General features: G+C 35.2%; 1 protein-coding gene across 2 annotated transcripts in view; it reads right to left on the bottom strand.

Annotated features, from left to right (window-relative positions):
- USP7 (ubiquitin specific peptidase 7) overlaps positions 1–22,010 on the bottom strand; it is a 72,320-nt gene that overhangs the window by 4,269 nt on the left and 46,041 nt on the right. For both annotated transcript variants that reach the window (XM_038187080.2, XM_072024134.1), the window contains exons 7-29: positions 21,773–21,903; positions 18,847–18,901; positions 18,240–18,320; positions 18,062–18,152; positions 17,125–17,207; positions 16,245–16,354; positions 15,774–15,930; positions 14,542–14,686; positions 13,819–13,949; positions 12,582–12,716; positions 12,306–12,407; positions 11,540–11,645; positions 11,063–11,155; positions 10,060–10,127; positions 7,993–8,093; positions 6,454–6,607; positions 5,665–5,732; positions 4,349–4,457; positions 4,180–4,257; positions 3,764–3,864; positions 3,153–3,252; positions 2,175–2,294; positions 828–899 (exon numbers count right to left, since the gene is read on the bottom strand). In XM_038187080.2, coding sequence (XP_038043008.1) covers positions 828–899; positions 2,175–2,294; positions 3,153–3,252; positions 3,764–3,864; positions 4,180–4,257; positions 4,349–4,457; positions 5,665–5,732; positions 6,454–6,607; positions 7,993–8,093; positions 10,060–10,127; positions 11,063–11,155; positions 11,540–11,645; positions 12,306–12,407; positions 12,582–12,716; positions 13,819–13,949; positions 14,542–14,686; positions 15,774–15,930; positions 16,245–16,354; positions 17,125–17,207; positions 18,062–18,152; positions 18,240–18,320; positions 18,847–18,901; positions 21,773–21,903 — 2,391 coding nt within the window. The remainder of the gene's footprint in view (positions 1–827; positions 900–2,174; positions 2,295–3,152; positions 3,253–3,763; positions 3,865–4,179; positions 4,258–4,348; positions 4,458–5,664; positions 5,733–6,453; positions 6,608–7,992; positions 8,094–10,059; positions 10,128–11,062; positions 11,156–11,539; positions 11,646–12,305; positions 12,408–12,581; positions 12,717–13,818; positions 13,950–14,541; positions 14,687–15,773; positions 15,931–16,244; positions 16,355–17,124; positions 17,208–18,061; positions 18,153–18,239; positions 18,321–18,846; positions 18,902–21,772; positions 21,904–22,010) is intronic.

Genomic DNA, 22,010 nt, shown 5'->3' with positions numbered 1-22,010 from the left:
TGGTTATGAGTAGTATTCTTCAGGGGCTGATACCAAAGTCAATCCTGTTTAAGATCTTCATCAACTACGTAGACAGCAGGATAAAATGAACAGTCAGAAAATCTTGAGACTGCATCTGGAATACTGTGTCCAGGTTCAGGCCCTCTAATGAAAGTGAGTTGGAAACAAACTGCAGCGGTTCCAGCAAAGGCCAGTAAGACAGTTAGCGGGCTGTAGCATGAGGCATAGAAGCAGCTAAGGGAAACGTTTATTTAGCTCAGAGAACAAAAGGCTAACAGGAACATCCAGTCTTCCACCAACTGAAGGGTGATACAGTGAAGACTAAGGCAGACTTTTCCAAGAGGTGCACAGCAAAAGGACCAGAGGCTACTATCACAAGCTGCAAAAATGACAAATTCTGATAATTCTGATCTCAAGTAAGAAAAAGACCTTCACAATGACAGTGATATAGCTCTAAAATAACTGCTCAGAACATGGCAGAATACCCACTCTTGGGAATATTTAAATTGCAACTAGGTAAAATCCTAAGCAACCTGACTTAACTTTAAGCTAGCTCTACTCTGAGCAGAAAACTAAAGTGCGTGGCCTCTTGAGCTTCTGTACTATCCAAAGTTTTTCTAGGTTGTTCAGCTATTTTGCTGAGTATCTCCTTTTACACAGTACTAGTCCTACACATTCTGCCTAATTATTCTCAGAAAGGTCATTAGGGCAAGCAACTGTTCTACTGATCAACATCTACACTTATCCCTAATTTACATTTTTCCAACTTTTTGAAATAAACTTAGAGTCTGCAATCAGCAATAAAACTTCTTCCAACTTGCAATTACCTTTTCAAATTCTTTTTCTTGTATGTCCAGCATTGTCTGAATCCGCTTCATAACTTCTCTGAAGTGTTCACCCTAATGATTACAAGATTTTTAACGTCAAAAAACAAACGGGGTGCCGTAAATACGTCCTACTTCAAGCTACATCAGAATACATTGCCTATCTTAATCTCTCAGTTATTACCAAAATTACTGAAGTGTCAACACTACTACAATAGAGTACATACAATGTACAACTTTCTATAAACTCGGCATCTGCAAGTCTTATCAATTCATCTTCATGCAATCTATCCCATAAATTGACTTGCTCAATATATACAAATCAGGTTAAAGTTAAGAAACAAAGTTAGAAAATTAGCTGCAAAATAGGGATTTAAAGAATGTACGTATAACTATTTTTAAGTGATCTTTCCTAAGCATATTGCTTCTTCAAACCTCTACAGCTGTGATGCTTCCCCTCAACTGGTAAATTTCATAGTATTTTTCTGCATGTTGTGTATATAAGCTGCTTGAAATATAATACCAGACAGCGTTAACTTAAAGATCAATAGAGCTATCTTAGGGAAATGCAGTCTCCACCAAAAATTAACACAAAGATTTTACTCTACATTGGTCAAAAATATGGAAATATGGTAAAATGACACAAAGATTCAGAGATTCATTTCTCACTCCAAAACTTTTATGAAACTATGTAATTTTCATATAAACTAGCAAACAGAAAAATTATTTAAAAGCACAAGTGCTAACTGCCTTCACAAAAACACTTTCCTATTGAAAGAAATAGTGTGACACTTGGTTAGAGTAGCAACACATAAAAATTTAATATAAATTAAACTTTCAAAATTAGCTTTCATTCTTTTATTAACTTCCAGCTCTGGAAGATAAAGCATACAAAATTATTAAAGTTATGAAATAAATTATAAAATGCAGTCATCTTAGAAAATGTTCAAGAAAGCAACCTCACTAATTTGTCGTAATCATTTGTCTCAATAAGAAGCCAAACAACATTGGCTTCACCACTTCTGCCACTAAGTTTACATCAGAATTGCTAACACAGTATTAGAAATCAGATTCTACTTTTATTTTAATATTACATATACAGCATGTCAATCACCAGCTTGACGTTCACGACCTAAAAAGGCTCACTGAAACACTGAACAATCTGTACGCGCAAAGGAGAATCAAGACAGTAAGGGATTTAACCACAAAAAATCATGTATGAGGCAGAATTTCCCCCCCCCCCCCCCCTTTTTTTTAAACAGGAACAAGTTTTACTAACTATTTCTTTTACAGTATTTTAAGAAACATCAGAAAGATTATCGCATAAGGAGAAAAGGGAGGCATATGTACCTGGTGTATCCTCAGCAAGAATGGAATTCCAAATGTCCCAAAAACCTCTTTGTGGAAATGTGCCACTGTGATTAGCATCTCATTTTCTTTATCTATATCTACCTGGTCCAGAGGAATTTCCTAGATACAGACATAAAATTAAGACTGCAATCAGCTAAAGATTCCACTAAAAAAACCAACATATTAAGTAACTAAATGCACAATTAATGTATTGTTACTGATGCAAAACAAGTCTATTTAAAAACAATTAAAGACAGACCTTTTTTTGACAGTGTCACCTCCCCACCCCCATTCATCTCTGTCACAACAACGCTCAAGCTTCCCCTATTCAGTAAAATACTCTCTTGGCTTTACTGGATGGCATTTTGACATGAAATCTTCCATCATCTGTAGTTATAAAAATATCACAGACCTTCTCTTGTCATCTTTTCATGACAGCTTTACATTGGAAGCTTACTATTCTTTTTTTCTTTTCTTTTTTTTTTTTTTTTTTTTATAATTTTTTATCTTTGAGGCAGGTTAACAGATTTGCAAGATGAAATGTTTAGAAAAATCACACTAAGTAACAAGATTTGACTTCAGAAGCTCTAACTTAAAAAGAAAAGGAAGCAATCTTCTAGAATACGATTCTGCATATCAATGTGGGTTCCAAGCATGAAAATTTGCATGATGAGTCCCCATACAAATCTTGGAATTAATTATTGCTAAGAAGGCAAATGTTCTCAAGACAGGCCCTTGCCAATTGTTCATGTTTTGTTATATAAACATATGTAAAGATTGAAAGAATGGAGCCATTACAGGGTAGGAGATGGAACAGAGATTTTAGAAGGCTCATTTTTAAAATATATATGTATAATCATGTATTCTTCCTTGCTGCAAGTTATCACAGTATTTGAAAAACAATCTAGGAAAAGACAATAACCACTTGAGATAATTTCTTCTTTCAAAGTTTTAAAGTTTTTTAAAGAAAGTATTTACCTCTATTCGAAACGTTCGACTTGTTGCAGGTGACAAACACTCTAACAGCTCATCTTCCTGATGGACACCAATTATTTTGTAACTTACAATTTCTAGCAGCCTTAAAAACACAAGAACAGAAAAAAAGCATTAAAAGGGGAGGGATGAACGGTGGTGAGGAAAAGACAAAAAACAATGCAACATTAGTTTCTCAAACCTTAAGAAGAATTAGTATAGTCAGAATGTAAACAGATACTAGGATTGAATTTTCAATTTTAGCAGTGCAAGGGTTTTAATTATTTTTAAACTCTCTTTAAATGACCTCACTTTTCTCTCCTGAAAAGTGAACAGCATGTATTGGAAACAATTATTAAATTGTGAATTAATAGTTGAGATTGATGAATCTTAAGCATCTCAAGAATTGATTTTTTATTTCATGAACTTAAATAGCTATGTAAGATTCCTATTTGTATTTAATAATAATTCTCTTAAATGGGACTCCTGAATCTTTGAATTTTTTAACACAATATTAGACTTCATTACCTAATAATAGTTTTCACAGTATTTTAAGTTCTATGGATACTTTTCTACATACAATCACATAGAGGAAATACAAAATCTTCCAGCTTTACCTTAATTTCCCTGAACCTTTTTCAGAGAGTTCTACAACTTTTTTACATTCTTCTAACAGGTCCCGCACACACCCATGCTTATCTGGATATACTGTTATTTCCTAGGTGGTATTTAGAACAGAAAAGTGATTAGAAAACCTGAAAATGTAAACAACCATATTAAAGCACAGAAAACACTGGATTTTTCATCAAAAATCCATATTTAAAACATAAAAGTTACTGAAGTGAACAACTGCTTCAATTATTATTATTATTATTATTTTTGTTGTTAAGAACTGACATTGTTTTCTATAAAGTGCATCTCTGTTCTAACTTGGTGTTCTTCAGAGGCAGCAGAATGTACGAACTGAACCATAATCACAGCCATACCAACTTCTACAAAGAAATTATAACAAATAACAGCCAACCTCACTCACCTCTTCCCTAAACTGGCTATTTAGCCATATGCATTTAAAACTTCTTCTGTTTTCAAAGTCAGTTATTTTCATTTTGAGCTTAAAGAAGAAAAGAGAAACACTTTAGGCATACTTTGTACAGGGCAATTTTTTATTATTATTCACACTAACAAAAACAAAAAACTCTTACCTGTTGATAGTAAAGTTTTTTAGGTTGCCTAGGCTTGAAGAACTGCAGAAGATCTCTTAAAGTACCTTCATAATTATGCCTAAGAGGATTGCCAGGGCCATCCCTATAACTACAGAAGAAAAAGAGAAAAACAAACATCTCTTTACAATCCATTGCTGCTCAGTAAATCAAAGTACCAAGAACATTTTTATTCCTGGCTACTAGTTTCATGTAATTGCTAGTACAGGCTAAGCAGCATTATATCCAATGCTTTACTGATTTTTAGAAACAGGCAAGCACAAGGCAACAGAAATACTATTGCTGTACATGTTAACTCACTTGGATGTTTAAGAGTTCACCTTTAATCCTGCAGAGTGGCAGACCTACATTCCTCTGAAACTACTAGTATAGCAGCACTGAAGTCACCTGATTTAGATTGTGAAAGGTTAATTTGTGGGGCCATATGACACAGCAAAATTCCAGAGTGACCGAAGCCCAGTAAACTACAGAGCTATCCATACTGATACAGGCTCCTTGATGAGGAAGGGAGAGACCTGCAGGTTAATGATTCAAGAGCACTCTACATTTACATACATACAAAAAGTTTATACAATCTGTGTGCATGTTTTTCCTGCAGCATATACCTATAGCTACTAGTATGCTCTTTTCTGCTGCAGTTGCAGTTTTCTATAGATTCAAATCCAGTTTTACATGACTGTGCCCAAAACCACCACTTCAACCAGAAACAACCCTTTTAGCAGCTCTGTGGGATCACAGTCATTGTACAGGGTCTGGACAGGATGAAGTTATCTTTCCTTATTTGCAGACTTCCAGGAAATAAATAGTAAAAATAAAAGTCAGAAACAAGTAGCTCCTGCATTTAAAGCTTTAACAGCGCAAAAATCCTGCTTTCACGTATGCACTTATTTCTGGTGTCCTCCATTCTAGACATCTGCATATTCTGAAATAGCACTTCCATTAGTTTAATAAACTTGACCCATACCATAAAGGCTCTGAAACAATTAATCATTTCAGAAATTTTAATTAAACAACAATTCTTTAAAATGCGTTTTTGTTTTGTTTTTTTTTTTAAATTGTACTTACTACAATTCTTATAAAATGAACAATTCATGGGGTCTCTAGAGCCAGCCACTGTAATAGTTAGTGAATTGTCTATGAAACTTGCTGCGTGTGCTGGAATGTTAACATTATAACGATAAAAAAATTAGTTTACAACATGGAAAAGCTACAAATCAACTGAAACCTACTTATTTTGGGACTAAGTATTTTAAATAATACTTTAGATGCAGAACACCAAGCTAGAAATTTTGTCTTACCCTTGAGACTTGAAAAACTGTAATAACATTGGATCCGTATTAAGTCTTTGTGCAACTGTCTTTGCAACCTGCAAACAAAAATTTGTTTAAGTTCTGTATTTTTTCAGACAGTTGTGGCACTGCTCTACAGTCATACAACCACAGAATGCTTAAGGTTGGAAGGTACCTCTAGAGGTCATTTGGTCCAACCCCAATCATTCATTATTCTACTTCAAAAATGTCATGCTAGAGAAATAATGGGAGAGACCCACTATGTCTACTTCTCCAAGAAAAGAAGAAACTGCTATCGCTAGCTGCTGAACAGGTGACCCAGAGTAAGAAAGAAAGGGAATGGGAGGGGAACATGTCTCTAATTACAATAAATCACTGTCACCAAAGGGCCACAACAATAGCTGTACTCCTCTTGTTTTTCATTATAATATTTTTTAGGAAACCTGTATTCTTTGTTCTTTGAAGATTTTCACTGTTCTTTAATTCACTCAAAGGAAATTTGCTTGCTGGGTTATATCACCACGTTGTTCCCATCAATATTTTCATGCCACAGCATGAACTCCAATTAATAAAAAATATATATACATATATATATATATATTTTTTTTTTTTTTTTAAAGTATTTTCTTCTCAGAAGCATTAGTGGTTTCCTTATATTTTTTTTCTTACCATAATGCAAGAAGTGTACAAGAATGTATCTACTCTTCCCTAAAAATATTTATAACATGCTTTTGAACTAATGCAGAAGTCACTTCCAGCACAAGGAAATAAATGCACAGAAACAAATAGGGCACGTGCCTGAAAGTAGTTCATTCTATTGGATAAAGTAACTACAAAGCCAGGGTCATTGGGGATGGTTTTATCACAGAAAATGACATCCACTCGATGATAGAGGTCTCTGAAGTATTCCTTAGCTGTTGGTAGTTCGCTGTTATCATTTTCTGGATCGTCCCTACAAGAGCAGACAAATGATAATACCATTACACATTACATTGTTATAGATACACATAGCTAGGGCTCTTAAACAGGTTCTACAGTAAATCATTGACAGTTGAGAAATACAGAAATAAAGTTAAGAAACCTTTTTAAAGCGCCACCACTTGTACACAGTATAATTAATACAGTCAGTAGTGACTCACACCCTTGAGTATTTCTGTGCGGTGCACGAGTCAATGCACTTGCACACCGTGCTCTCTCATTTGGCAATCTGGCAATAGACACTTCCACTCATTTCACAGCAGCATTCTAACAGCGCTCTTCCCTCCCTCTCCACCCTGGCACATTAGTGTGTGTCTTTATTAATGCTGCCAAAACTTTCTGTATACCCCTGTATCAATTGCTTTGCACAGAGGCCAGATGTACAACAGCACTCCTTGAACCACAGAAGCAAAACAACCTGCACAGATGCTGGTTTGGGTCACTACTGACCAGTACCCCTATCTTCTCAGCAGAGAAATAGCACCAGGGTACAAGCTGTGCACTTACCCAAAAGTCAGCAGCCAGCCAAAGGTGCATAACACCAACTGGGTCAACAGGGAATGCGAGTTCCAAGGCATGACATGAGAAATACATTCATCTCACATAATCTGGGGTAAGAGTGCTGAAGATAGACTAGCTGGCTTCCACCCACTGTCAGCCCATGGAGAGAAACAGAGCAACACAGTTGGGTGTGACCATCAGGAGTGAGAGCATTGAAATGCTGATTTATAGACCTGACAAGCTTAGGAAAGATCCCTTTAATGTATAAAGAAGCAGGAGTTCTCCTGTTGCCTTAGAGAAAACTCCAGTCGAAGCACCAGTACACCCAAGAGTTGCATACACTCAGGCAAACTGGGAGCATCTCATCACCGCAGACCAATATGGAACTTAAAGTGAGCATGAATAAAAGGAAAAATGGAGAGGAGTTCAGTTCTAAGTTGAAAGGAGCTCCAAGTCAAGAGCCTTGTACAGCACTGGTGGTACAGAACCCAAGGTCTGAAATTCTGGTAGGCTCTTCACTGTTTGGGTTACAGTGGCTCCAAGTAAAAAGCTGCAGAATGCAGAAGTAATGCTGAACCACACACTCTTTGGTAATAGTGAGACGTATTTCAGTATTTATGAGCATTAGTTTTCTAAACTAGGATGAATTTCCTTAAATTATGTGAAGTTATAATTAAAAAGCTATCAATATTTTTTTTAATTTCCCCTTTGAATGAACAAGTGAGAACTGCTGAGAATGTCTACTGCTGGAAAACTGTACTTTTCTCCTGTTAGAGCACTAAATTAAAGGAAGTTCTGTTTTCAAAGTGAACCAGGTGATTTAATTGCAATCATAAGCCTGCCCCTTAAAATACATACTTCTGAAACACTATGATGTCACCATCCATGAGTTCATCAAGAGCTTTATCAAGAGATACATCATAGTCTTGAATCCTTTCTGTTAAATTGGGTTTAACTTCCTGCAACAAAAAAACAAAAATTGTTTATCACACAGAATAAACAAGAGACAAAAATAAAAGTCACAATAGTAAACGTAATCAGACAAGATAAAAGGTATCTTCTTTCAACTGAAAGAAGTGTGCGTGTATACTTTTTTTTAATTAAATGCAATCTTAGGTAAGGTTCACAGCCACCTCATTATTATGGATGAAAATGCTTATTTTACCAATACTTTACTTTAGGATTCTCACTCAAGTTATCTTAAAGTATTTTACCATTCAGTATTATTATACCACTGAAATTTTGTAAATTTCAGATTAATTTTCTACTCATGCAGCTTCCAGAAAGACTGGAGAATACTAAGTATGCTTGCTAATTTTAATAATACAGTATTTTTGGAAAGGAACACACACAAAAAAGACAACAAAGCCCAAACAAATGTTTATATTATAAAATTATGTATATACATATTATTTTTACTTGTAGGATAACCTCCTGAGATAAAAGCACCTGCCTATAACTAGAAACAAATGCAACTCTGACCCGTAAAGGAGTAAAAATCTTTTACGTATTGTAAGGTGCATGTGATTTTTGAAAAGAAATACATACAGCAGTACCTGACAGGTCTGCTTTATAGCATGGAACTGCATGTGTGCCCCTGGAACCACCAGAGAGAACAGCAGGACAGCTAACAAAACACAAAAAACAGTTCCTTGTTCTTACTATAATAAGAACTTTGCCTTGGCAAGATCTGTACCTTCGGTACTCAATAAATACAGCAGTTGCAAAGATTTGTTAACATATTTCTATTACAGAAATAGTAAAGTATTTTGTCTGCTGACTTTGAACTTGTGGAAGGAAGGAAGAAGATGCAACATTTTCTCAACTCATCTGTCTAAGGGGCACTGAAAATACAACGGCCAATAATGTTGGCATCATAGCTCCTCTAACACTGAGATTTGGAGGATATGCACAGATTTAGTATTAGCCAAGTTGTACATGTAGGAGTTTGTGTAGAGATTTTTTTTGTTGTTGTGGTTTTTAAAGCCTCAGACTTCTAGTTTTCTAATTTTAAATCTGTTCCAAAGTTCACAATCTGCTGATACTCTCTTGCAGCACTACAGACCTCAAAACTACTAGTTAGAGTACTTATGACTTATAAATTATTGTGTTGTTTTTTTTTTTTTTAACCAATAAAACTTTTTTTTCCCCCACCCTCTAGCTACAGAATGTAAGGGACAAAAATGGTAAATCATAATACTTTACCACTTTACTTGATCAAGTCAAAATATTCATCCCTTCAGTTCTCAGGAAAAATGTATTGGTTTGACAGAACCTTGTTAACAGATTCGTGCCTCACAGTGTATTATAACATACGTGTACATTATTAGTCGCTTTTATGCACCTTTTAAATATTGAGCTTCAATTTTCAAGTAGTGTTTCACCATTTGGTTTCTTTTAGATTGACCGGTTTCTTTTAAAGAGTTGGGAACATTAGTAATGTACTTAAGTATATAAGATAACACAGTGAAACAGATGTGCAATATCAAAAGTTCAGAAATGTGCATTTTGATTCATGGAATAATTTTCATTTGAAGGAACCACTGAAGGCCTTTAGCTAAACCTCCTACTATAAGCAGAGATAACTTCCAGTTTAGAGCAGTTTGCTCAAGGCCTCATTCCTTCAGGTGCTGGAAATGTCCCAGATTGCAACTCCACAAACTCTCCTGATGCAAGTGTTCCCTTCTGTGTGAATGACTTGATTTATGAGTGACAGAACTGTGTCTAACTGTGTTGTACACGAAAACATTAGGTCACAATTGCCATGCTAAGCTTTGCATCTCAACCTACTTGGTTATTTCTTTGTTATTATCCACAATTTAGAACATTATCAAACAGTGGTCCATCCTTAAGAAAAAGACCCCAAAATTTGCTACCGGTACAGCAATAATGATTTTTACAATAAACAAGTCTATTGATCCAAACCTCATAGAGGATAAGGTTAGTTTCTTGTGGAAATCCTGCTCTCTCACACATAACTGGAAGCAAGTCACCTAGCGAAAAAGAAAAGGAGTGTGAAATGCATTGCACTGTAACTGCTTGCAAGACCTATCTGTGAAATAACAGAGAATCTATTTTCTTTTGTTCTGGTTAAATAGTTTTAAAATGCCTTTCTAAGGAATGGAACCTTCTAGGCTAAAGCTGCCCGTATTCAAATTTAACGCGGAGAGAGATTTTAAGGTTTCCTTCCACTTCATCTGCACAACAACAAAAAAAAAATGTGCAAGGCCATCCAAGATCAAGGAAATTAAATTACAGCGTTCCTTCTTCAGAGATGGATTTTTATTATTTTTTTTGAAATCACATGGATAAAATGCAAAAACATGAAGCATTGTACAAATCAACAGAGGGAGATATTCAAAATGACAAAGTATCTTAACTTGGTGGCCACTTGTTGAATTCTTTAAACGGATCCATATGAAAACCAAGGCTCACAGCTAAGTAAACCCAAGCAGCTATTCTCAGGCTACCATTGTGAAAATGAGTACAAGCGTACTCAAATTGCATACGACTATTTTAAGAGTGATTGCAAAGGTCCATTCAGCAAAATAACCTGAAATAAAAGAAAAAAACTGGGGAGCAATATCATATCACAAAACTATACAGTAAGTCTGAAACAACTTTTTATGTTCAGCAACACCTGAAGAATACTGTTAAACTAAAAAAAAAAAAAAAAAAAAAAATCCTGCCAGCCAATGCTGCATTAAGGCAAAACTGTCAGCCTTGCAGAAAGTTTGTTTCACTGACAACATGGGAAAGAAAACCGTACCAGAGAACCAGCATGGTGTTGGAAGAAATCAAAATTCTACTCTGCGGCCTACATTTGACTTTAATAAAACAACTAATTATTAAAAATAAATTAAGATATACAATCCATCGTCTCTAAAATTTTTCAATTATAATAATGAATTTGAATTTTAGAACTCACGTATTTTACAGGATATAGGTGTGTAGATATGTCCACAATAATTCAAACTCCGAGTCTTCGGATCATACATTTTCAGGAACAACATTACATCATCTAGAAATTAAGACAAGATTTTTTTTTTTTCCTAAGGAATATTTGACTATGTTTGGAAATAGTCACCCAGGTACTTTTCTTTAAACAGCAAAGTGTGTCTTTCCTTTATTCGTTTAATTAATGCCTTTAAAATGTTCTTAAATACTGAATTTATATAAATCTATCTGCATTTATGAAAAATTATTCAGTGATTCTAAAAGCATTTGAAACACACCTTGCACTTAAAGAAGAAACAAAGAAAAAAAAGCACAAGACAAACTAATTTCAGCACTGTAGTTTGTTGGGTACATCATTGACATCATTGAAAAACACAAGTACACAAGGTTTCCTGACATAATATCCAAAGTATTTTGCATTTACTCGAGTTTTAGCATATATGCTTACGATCTTTATCGAACTTGGGTAATGTTGCTCCAGTAGCAGCCATCTCTGGATCTACTGTTTCCAAAAATATTGTCCATGGATTTTCATTGTCACTGAGCTCAATCATCTATGTAGATGTGGAAGAAGAAAAAAGTCTCTAGAGAATGTAATATAAACTAATATCTTCATTTTCATCAGATAGGAGAACTTTCTGACATACTTTATGAGAGATTTTTTTTCTTTTAGCTGCACTACTGACAGAAAGTTTATGAGAAGAGAAACAATAACAAAAAAATTAAAGAGTTTTAATGAAGCACAAACAATAGGTTTTACTTAAAATGGACCTATTTCTTTTTCATTTAAAAGTATACCTACAGTCATCTCTATTATAGCAAGACAATTACTTCACTCTACAAAAATAGAGGACAGTGAAACCAATCCCTTTCTTGCGGCATTTAAGCACAATGTTTTACATCTTAAGTGATACATTTCGTTAAATCCATTGCTTCTGCCCAAATAATAGAAGACTAAAAAGACATTTATGTTTAAAATCTAGGATATAAACCATGATCATGTCTTTTCTTCATAGAAGTATTATGCACCACGATCCCCCTTTCCACCTCAATCAACCCAAATTGATTGAAAAAATAGCCCAAATCTTCTCAAATATGAAACTTTACCAGACAAAGGCTAAATTAAAACACTTAAAAATCTGATGTCCCAAAGTTAGGATCTGAAATCCAAGAATCATGGACGACATACATGTTACTTATCAATGAATACTTACTGTTTTATTGCCATCTGCTTCATTATCTAACATTGCAGGTCTTTTCGTTCCATTACTTCTTGCTTGCATTGGCCATAATCTGATCTGATCCTGTGGAAATCCCTGAAATAAATAAAAGTTGTGACAGGAAACAAAAACGATTAAGATATTTTTATTAAACCAAACAGAACTTCTATTTTAAAAGGTCTAAACTATGACTGCTGCTAATACCTGGAGAAGATAAAAACTAACATATCATAATATACTAAAATAGATAGCCAGCCACAGAAAGCTTACCATTGTTTGAGAGAGGTTTTGAACAAATTCCGTAAGCGTGGAGTTTTTTAATACTTTGAAAACAGTATACTTCACTTTTTCTTCATCGTACATATCATTGCCTTGGTGGCCACAGAACTGATCCTCTGCTACTATCTGAAAAATTACATTTATAGGTTACTATTTATATTACTCAGCTCCACAATACAGTATTTTCTTTTGATGCTTTCCTATGCAGTGTCATTGACTCTATTGTTGGCATCACATTGCTGACACTATTTGTGTTCTCATGAAGAAAATTTGAAAGCATACAGATTACAATGGAATTTAAAAATTGTGAATCAAATCAGTGTAAGTAATTAATGTACAAATCCTGAACAATAAGACACCAGTTGCACTTAGATCCCAATCTTGGAAACATGTACATGTTCTAAAAATTCTAAAAAATGTTGGCGCTTAAAAATAGGCTTATTTTTATTTTGTGTAATGCACAGAGGATGGCCTAAAACATTCCCTGCATCTGCTACAGCTCCCATGTATTCTTTTTTAACAGAGAAAGTCCACACAACTCTGCTAATCTCTCCACTGGAAATAGCTCTAGTGTAAATGTAGTGTGGAACAAGCCAACCTTTACCAATAGCTCTACATAAGAACTCTAGAAAGAACATGCAAAGAAACATGGAGGCAAATGGAAAATGGGTTTTATTTTCTTCTGCCAGATGGGCTCTGGAAAGAGCCATAAACAGGGTTCCTTAAGGCAATTCATAACAATCTAGTCCATCTGGCTTTTCCAAAGAGATAATTGCAAATATAAGCACTCTCTCCTTCTGCTTCTACTTGATGAGCTCAGTTTGGCAGAAGTCCAGCCTTGCTGCCTATGGCAAGATACATTCTAATTTTAGAAAATAATTCCTGAAGGAGATAAAAGTGCAGTGGCAGGGCAGCCATTTAAAATAACCTACTCATTTTCCTTTCACCTGAACTTACTATTTTTCCTTGCAAGTAACTTTTCACGGCCTTCTAGAGAAAACATAAGTGCCTGTAACATGCTTTGATTTCCCAGCACTGTACAATTTGTTTCATCAGTACTCAGTGCACATGTAAGTATATGTAATATACTTACAGGCACTGAAATTATTTCAGTTCAAATGCTACTTCCAACACATATTCAAGGGTTGTCTTAGGTTTGTCTTAGGAGGCTCAATATTCTGAATTTATTTGGAAGACAATTGCAACTTGATCTATTTCAAAAGCTGACCTGCACTTGCATGTAGAGATGAGCTTCCTGCCTCTCCTTCCTCTTCTGAGCCTCTATTCTTTTCTCTTCTTGTAGCCTTTCTACAAGTTGTTGAGGAATATCGTGGTCCGTGACAGGCTGCAAAACTTCACCTACAAGACAAATTTTGTGATGTCATTCTGAAATTTACATCAAACAGGGTTTTCATGCACAATTGACTTTTTTCTGAAGAAAAAAAAAAAAAAAATCTGCCTTTTTCATCTTTTAATTAAAAACATGATTTGACATCATCATGTTTTGGCAAAATAAGTATTTTCTATCCTGAGCCAAAATGCATGATTTCCATGAAATATGTATCACAGACTTCTGAATTAGATATTCACTTCAGGATTAAAAAAATTTACCACCACCTGATTGTTTTTAATATACATATATCTACATATTTATAATGGATTGGATTTAATTTCCATGAGTCACTGATTTTTCATCCTATAAAACAATTAAGGCTAAAGCACTCTGCTGATACACAGTCTTGTCTTACTGTGCTAAGACAAGATGCCGGAGGATGAGAACACACTTTCCAGAAGTGAGAGAAAGTCTGGTCGATCCTCACAGAATCTATAGATGCCATCTATAACTAATGGAGCCCCTTTGTATAAGAAGGCTGTCAACAATTCAGAAATCAAATATATATCTAAATCCCTCTACCCTATCTAATTTGGAACACACACAGGGTATACATACTTAATTTTGATTCCCTGATGTAAACCAACATGTACGCATTAGTACAGTGTCGTACAGATAAGTCATCATCATGGCCTCCGTAGTTGTGTTCAATCGCTTCTTCCTTTGTACATCTTGATACAACATCATCATCAAATTTACACCACTAGAGAGAAAATTTTACATAAATATAACGTTTTACACAAAAACATGTTCTTGAATGATAAATTAATCCTATTTCTGGCATGCCTTTCAGCTCCAAGTAATTAAAATTTCTCTTCAAGCATCATGAGTTTAGAAAATTCTACAGTTCACTGTAATTTGTGCTACCTGCTATCTGCACTCAGCATAAGGGAGGCCATAAGTACCTCCGACTCATCTGAAACTCTTACACCGAATATCAAAAGCTTTTAGCCAGATAATTATACAAAGAATTCATCTCAAGACTATTCCTGAAGTATTTCACATTTCTATATGAAGTTCAGATAGCTGGCCTTATTTTTATTAAATAACACAATGCAATGATGCACCAAATACCTGGTAATTATTTGTAAATTTGAAATAGTTTACAGGAAATTTTAAATAAAACCAATAAAACTGATTAATAGTTAAAGACAAATAGAAACAAGTTCACAGTAAAACCTGACTGCTCATTTTACTGTGAACAGTCACAGACACAAAAAACCAGTAAGCTCAAGGGAAGAGGCACCTGACCCATAAACATCTAATCTGATCAAGTCATCTAAACCTGTAACAGTTGGACGTGCAAAGACACTGAATTTCTGAGTCACAGAAACATTAGGAAGACTCATATTTGCTTCAGCATGAAGTCTGAGAAATGCTGGATAAAATTTGCTCACTGTAGAAATTCAACACACAGACAGAAGACTGAAGGGCTTCCCTTAGTCTTTTGCCAAAAGCCAACAGCAAATATGAAGGTGCTCTCTTAATAAGGCAAGTGATGCCTCCAAATGCAAGCTTCTCCCCTAAAGAGCAAAAGAAAACTAGACATGAGGGCTGCTGCTTTGTCTTTGTAAATCCAAAGCAAGTTTCCCAAATATGTTAGAATAGAAACAACAATGAGAAGTATCAACCTACAAACTACATCAAACAGAGACTTGACTTCACTAACTGACCATGCCAGTACTCTCTTCTGTTAGAGAAAGAAGAGCTGCAAAGTTTCTTCCCATTATGAAAACTGCAAGTATCTATTTACATCACACAAATACATTTAGTTGGTTTTGAATACTCACTTTGCCATCACCCTTTGGATTTAAGTAAACAACATAATGTCCACCATGGTTATCTCCACTATGTACTAGAACTGCATGAAGAATGTAATTTGCCGGATCTTTAGGATCTGTTTTTTGCAAAAATTCATCTAGTGGCAACTGTTCAGGGAACTCAAACCTAATTTTGAAGAAGAAAAAAACTACATTAAAAAACTACATTTGTTTGCATTATGTTTAAAACAACAGCTACAAATGGCAATTACAGTTCTGAATGACAAATTCAACACTTTAACATTCAATTCGGGGACCTCTAACATATGCCTGTACAACACACCTCCCCCTTGGAACTGATTCAAAAATAGGATTTTGCCCTTTTTAATTATTATTTATTATTATTATTGTTTACAAAAATACATCAGCTGGTCTAAATTCTACATCCAAAGCTAAAAGCACATGAAGAAAAATGCACCAAAAAATCCACCCCAAACTCACCTATCATTTATCTTGATGTTCTGGTCAGTCTGAGGATCATACATAAATCTCATGAGCTGTAGGTGTAATACTGGTGGCAATGTGAGAAACTTCACACCCTTCTCTGCCTCCTAGACATTTTAAAGGAAACAGAGGGTTGAAATTGTAAGATTTTTAGCAATTTGACATACCTGCCTGCTGAAGATATTTTTCTTTAAACTTTTATTTTATAGACTTGACACCATAATGTGCAAAGAATAGTTAACTTCCACCCCAGTTTTGAACCATCTTAATGCTGCAGTCCTCCCATGAGCTCCTCCAGTAACATCATACAAGAAAACATTTCATTTAAATTTAGGTCATTCATGAAGCACATGTGAATGACCTACTACTCCCTACAGTGAATGTTGCAAAGTACAGCTGAAAAGCTCAGAAATGTGCACATGAACAGTCAAAATTCCACAGGTGCACTTGATGATGATATAGAAATTGCCTCTCTAAAGTAACTTTCAGAACTATGCTTTTTTGTTTGTTTGTTTGTTTTGTTTTACTAGACACAGAAAATTGGGCCACTCTTAGAGGAAGGATTTGAATAATTTCTCAGTCTTGAAAATCAGTAGAGAATTTAACAGTAAAATCATTCTAGTCACTAAAACTGTTACAGGTACAAAACCAAAATTCACTGCTGAATAGACTTTTAAAATCTAAGCTCTGTTTTGAGAAGTCTAACAGCAATTTAGAGAAGCTATGTACAAGCTTGCCTGAAGAGAAAAATTGCTAAGATCAGTTGATACAACCTGGCATGTAGGTATCAGTAGCAAAGTTTTTTGGCCACTGTAGCTTTGTTTTATCAAGGACACAAAAATAAAATTGAAAAAACAAATTAAAAGAAGAAAAATACCTGCAAGCCATGTTCTCCTGCATCATACTTGTTATCACCATCCAACTGTTCCACTGCAACATAGTCAATGAAGGACTCAAAAACTAAATGAAAAATATTGGGAATAATATGGAAAGAGGAAATAAAAAATAAGTTTACTCTAGCTAAGGGCTTAACAATATATTTATCAAATAACATTTTAAGACACTAGAACTTGTACTTGAGTATTTGTCTTTATAAAAATAAAGTTTTACATTGTTCAAGAATATCAAGAAACACACCAAAATTGGAGGGGTATAAAATTTCAAGATTTTAAAATCAGTTAGAACTGCCTGACAAACGTATTCTCTCTACAACTGTTAAGTAGCAAACTAGATAATTTTGTTTGCTTGAGTCTTACACATCCTTTTTCATGTCTTGTATGCCAAATACTTGGTGACCACTGATAAATGATCAATGTTACACTATTCTGATTAGTTTATTCTTTTTTTTTTCCCTTATTGCTATGGTCAGGCCTAACTATGAACCTATTACCCACAAGTTCATCTCCATATATAAATTATAACCTACAGCGATAACGCTACTGTTATTAACATGTCACTGATGCACTTCCATGACACTAGTAAAACCTCTAAATTCAAAGAGTTTCATGAAAATATCTCAGAGAATTAGGCGGGAAGGAACAGTGAAGTGAAAAGGGAGAAAGGGAAAAAGGGTAACATAAGCAAAGACATTTTCTACAGAAAATGTTTTCAACGAGCTGTCAAAAAGTAAGACCCATTCCTCTGAAATTAAAACAAGGATCTTTCAAAGTGCTGAGCACCATCCAACCCATTTGAAATCAGCAGGCACTAAACAAACAGGTATTAAACCCATCTGGTAACAACAAAACAGAACAAAACAAACAGCCCAACATGTTGAAGTGTCTGTTTGGTGCATATCACAACGCATCACTTACTATTTTTCTTTCCCTTTATACTTAGTTGGATGTCATAATAATCTTCTATTCGTTCAGATCGGTAGTCTACATGTTTACATTGGATATAAGACTGTAAACAAAAACAAACACCATAGAATTTCAATGTACGCAAATAACAGAGTTAATTTTAAAAAGTACTAACAGATTAAATACATACCACCATCTTCCCTCTGAACAATTTAGGAATAGTGCCTTCTACACACGTGCCTTTCATTTTATTTTCCACGTTATCAAGCAGCTGAAAGAAAGATTAGTTTTAACATAGGATAAACATGCACAGTTGCTAAATTCAGTCATCACATAAAAATGATTACTATATTGATTAAACTAATTCATTTGCATAAAAATGAAGTTTTAGTCTATTCATACTGGCATCTCCTTTTTTAGTCCTCCAAATTCTCTTCTTTCCCCTAGAAAATGTTTTGAGGGCTACCCCAGCTACCGTCTTTTGGGTTTTGAAAACCTCACAAATTAAGTGATGCACCTGCATATTCAAAGTTGCATTCCTCTCTACAGCAATATAAGGATCACTAGAATAGGTGTGTTCTATTTATTTTCTACCTTCCCTATCCTGCACGAACTCCTCACCCTCAAAAGGTCACAATTAATCCCATTCTTAAAAGAGAGAAATAAACCAAGGCATGTAGACTTAATTTAATCAGTTAAGTGTCACTATTACTAGGAATGTTACTGTATTGTATTATATACACACAATATCAAGAGACAATTCTATGATACATGAGTAAGAAATAGCAAAAACATACCACTCGACATAATTCCTGGACATCATGTTGCATGAAGCTGTCTAAAGTTTCCCACCTTTGTAAGGCAAATCAATAGAAAAATTACTATACCATAAAGAAAATTTATAGCTCAAAAGTAATTTTCATGATTTCTTCTCATACCAGGAATTTAATATATAGCAAGATGTATAGACTAAGATTTAGTACTGCCTGGTGAGCATGCTTTTTAGTTCTACAGCATTTACTTGGCCTACAGCCTGCTTCTAAAGCCATTTTTCCTTTCAGTAAGCCCAGCTGAGAGGAGGAAGGGGCAGTGAACCTGTGGGACATTTTGGCAGCTGCTTTGCACACACCTGCCTTTTCTTTCTGTGGTCCTGGTAACAGGAAAGCAGCCCATGCCACTGGAAGAGGCTAGGGTCAGGCAGTTGGTAACAGAATTCTTCTAATCTAAAAACTTTTTGCAGTTCACGTCAAAAACTCAAGAGGAGGCCTTGGACCAACTCACTTCTGTCAGAAAAGTTCCCACAACACACTTCCAGCTGCCTCTGTACAGAGTGCCCTTCAGGTGCAGCTAAGCAGTGCTCAGGGCTTATTTGTGCACATCAGAGGAAGCAAATGGACTTATCCTGGCTCCTTCGTACTCATCTGAACAGTTATTCTTGGATTCACAGTAACTCCAAGGATGTAGCCAGCTGCCTGAACACCACCTGTACTGTATGTACATTTGCAAGCAGTTGTGTGAACGGAGGAACAAGTGCAACATAGTCAAAATGCCTCCACAGTACCCGAAATGGTACACCGCAGCAAAGATGTTCAGTGCTACTACCTTAAATAAAAGGGAAAAAGCATAAAGGAGCTGTTCTTAGTTTCACTGTGAAATACTTGGTCCTCAAAACTCTTTATATTTAAAAAGCATCCTTGAGTTCAAGTCTCTGACAATTCCTTTTGCAACAGCCATCACTCCCACTATATAAAAAAGACTATATTTACTGTAGGCTTCAGCTCCTGTGTGAGCCAAAGGTTCAACCCCGGTTCTTGAAGCCAGAAGCACAGGGCTGATCAGGAGCAATACTAACTTTATTTTCCCCTCCCACTCTCTTCTCAGTGACTCATCTGCATTGTCACATTGCAGCATGCTGCTCCCAAAAGCATGCCAAAACAACTGTGTGGGGGTCCCCACTGGAACAAGATCAATGAAGTAACCCATTGGGTAATTAAGAATGGAAAATAGCCTCCTGAATCTCCAAGCCTTAAATGCTTGCCAGCTTGAAGGACAAAAATCAAAGAAAAGGTTACATACTAATATTAGGACTTTTAAAAAGGAGCTCCTGCAGACAGCATCACTTTCTGCTGAAAAAATCCAAACTTATTTAGATTCTACAGAAACTCATAATACCCAATAAATATACACAGCATATAGCTAGGTCTCACAAGGTCAGAACCCTCCCTCTCTGACTTAAAGGAGGAAGAAGAGCAAATCTTCAACCACATTCAGAAGTTCCTTCCCAAGAACAAAGGCAGGCATGAGCACGTTTTCAGAAGCTTACTCTCAGATACAAAATTAAGCATGCGCAACATGCTCAGGAAAGATCTCCTCATGCACCTGAGGATGACACAGTTAAGATACTAACTCAAGATGAAGTATTTATGATATCAGCAAATCTTTATAGGACAGCAGGAGTGCTGATAAACTAAGCATACAATGTACCAGTTGGAAGAAGATACCACCAGATAAAGATATAGCACTGAAGTTACCAATTTCATTTTAAAATCACCTCAAAACGTGAAAAGAAAAGGAGAATAGCTGTAAGGTTACGAGAATTTTATCAGGACAGACCTCTTCTACAAGTTTTAGCAGAAGCTGCAGGATCAGAGACCTCAGAAACGTGACTGTCATGCTCACCACTAGGACAGCTATGTGATCATGTAAGATCATATAATTTAATTTTCTAACTTGTTTTCAAACAAAAACTCCTTTCAATACTATTACAAAGGATTAGTTTATAAATACACGTGTAGCAAAATAATGCAAACAATAATCTTTTAGAATAATTTTTAGCTAAAAACCCTCCAAATTCATAGGATGTGCAAAGAGAAAGCTTGTAGAGGTTATGCTAATCTTCATCTTCTCCCAACTTCTGCTCAACCAAAATATCAAACTAGTGTAAAAAACACACAACAACAAAAATATCCTCAACACAGCTATATTGTGTAATTCTGTCTTCCACATATCTGTACATTCTAGATTTAAAATTATACCTCGTAACACTGTCTCACAAGAATTGGTACCAGACCAAAGAAATACTGGGCAACGAACTGGATACTGGGGAAAAAGATGCATTATGAAGGAAAAGAGAGTGCAAGAGTAAAGAAAATGCGAAGAAATATTTTTTGTGTGCGCTCTGACACCTTTACTTCACACCACGGGTATTCCTTTTAAGCTTTAAATCACGAAACAGAATATGGGATAAGCGTTTCTAAACTGTGGACAGGCAAAAAGACATGCATCTTTGACGTATAATAACAAAGCATTATAACAGTCATCAGTGCTGAACTAACAATCTGGAAATGCAAGTTACTGTTATTTCCCTAGATTTAAAAACAGAAACAACTCAGACACTAACAATACACAAACCTCAATATTTCAGCGATGTGTTTTGTTCTCAATCCTACTTAGATAAACATGTCACAACTTTCAGGTAACACGAACCCCAATCCCACTACTGATTTGTTTGATGACTGTGTACCTCCCACCAATCTGACTTTTGGATCATCTAGCTTTAGGAACAATTATTACTAAAAACCTATCCAACTAAACTGAAAAACTAGCAGTTAACATACTGTATTAATATTTCTCTGCACCTCTCTAAAAAGTCTAGTTTAAATAAAGCTTTTTTAAATAAATGTTATATGAAAACAAAAAATAATTGAAATTTCTGAAACTTACCCAAAAGATTTTGTTAACTTTTTAGTTCCAACTGGTTTGTCACTATGTTGCAGCTCATAAAACACTCTTTGCAATGCTAGAGGAACACTTTTGGATGAATCATCTCCTTCAGTGGGCATCATGTACACTGCCTGAAAAAGTATTCAGTTCAATTAGTATCTATGGAAAAGTTCATTGCTCATATTGTTGAATACATCCTTTCCTCTTCAGTGACTTACTTCATATAACTCCATTTAAT

The sequence above is a fragment of the Anas platyrhynchos genome, chromosome 15 (genome assembly GCF_047663525.1).
Source record: "Anas platyrhynchos isolate ZD024472 breed Pekin duck chromosome 15, IASCAAS_PekinDuck_T2T, whole genome shotgun sequence".
Taxonomy (NCBI): Eukaryota; Metazoa; Chordata; class Aves; order Anseriformes; family Anatidae; genus Anas; species Anas platyrhynchos.
Note: the sequence above shows the minus strand (reverse complement) of the source record. Positions and strands in the feature narration are given on the sequence as shown.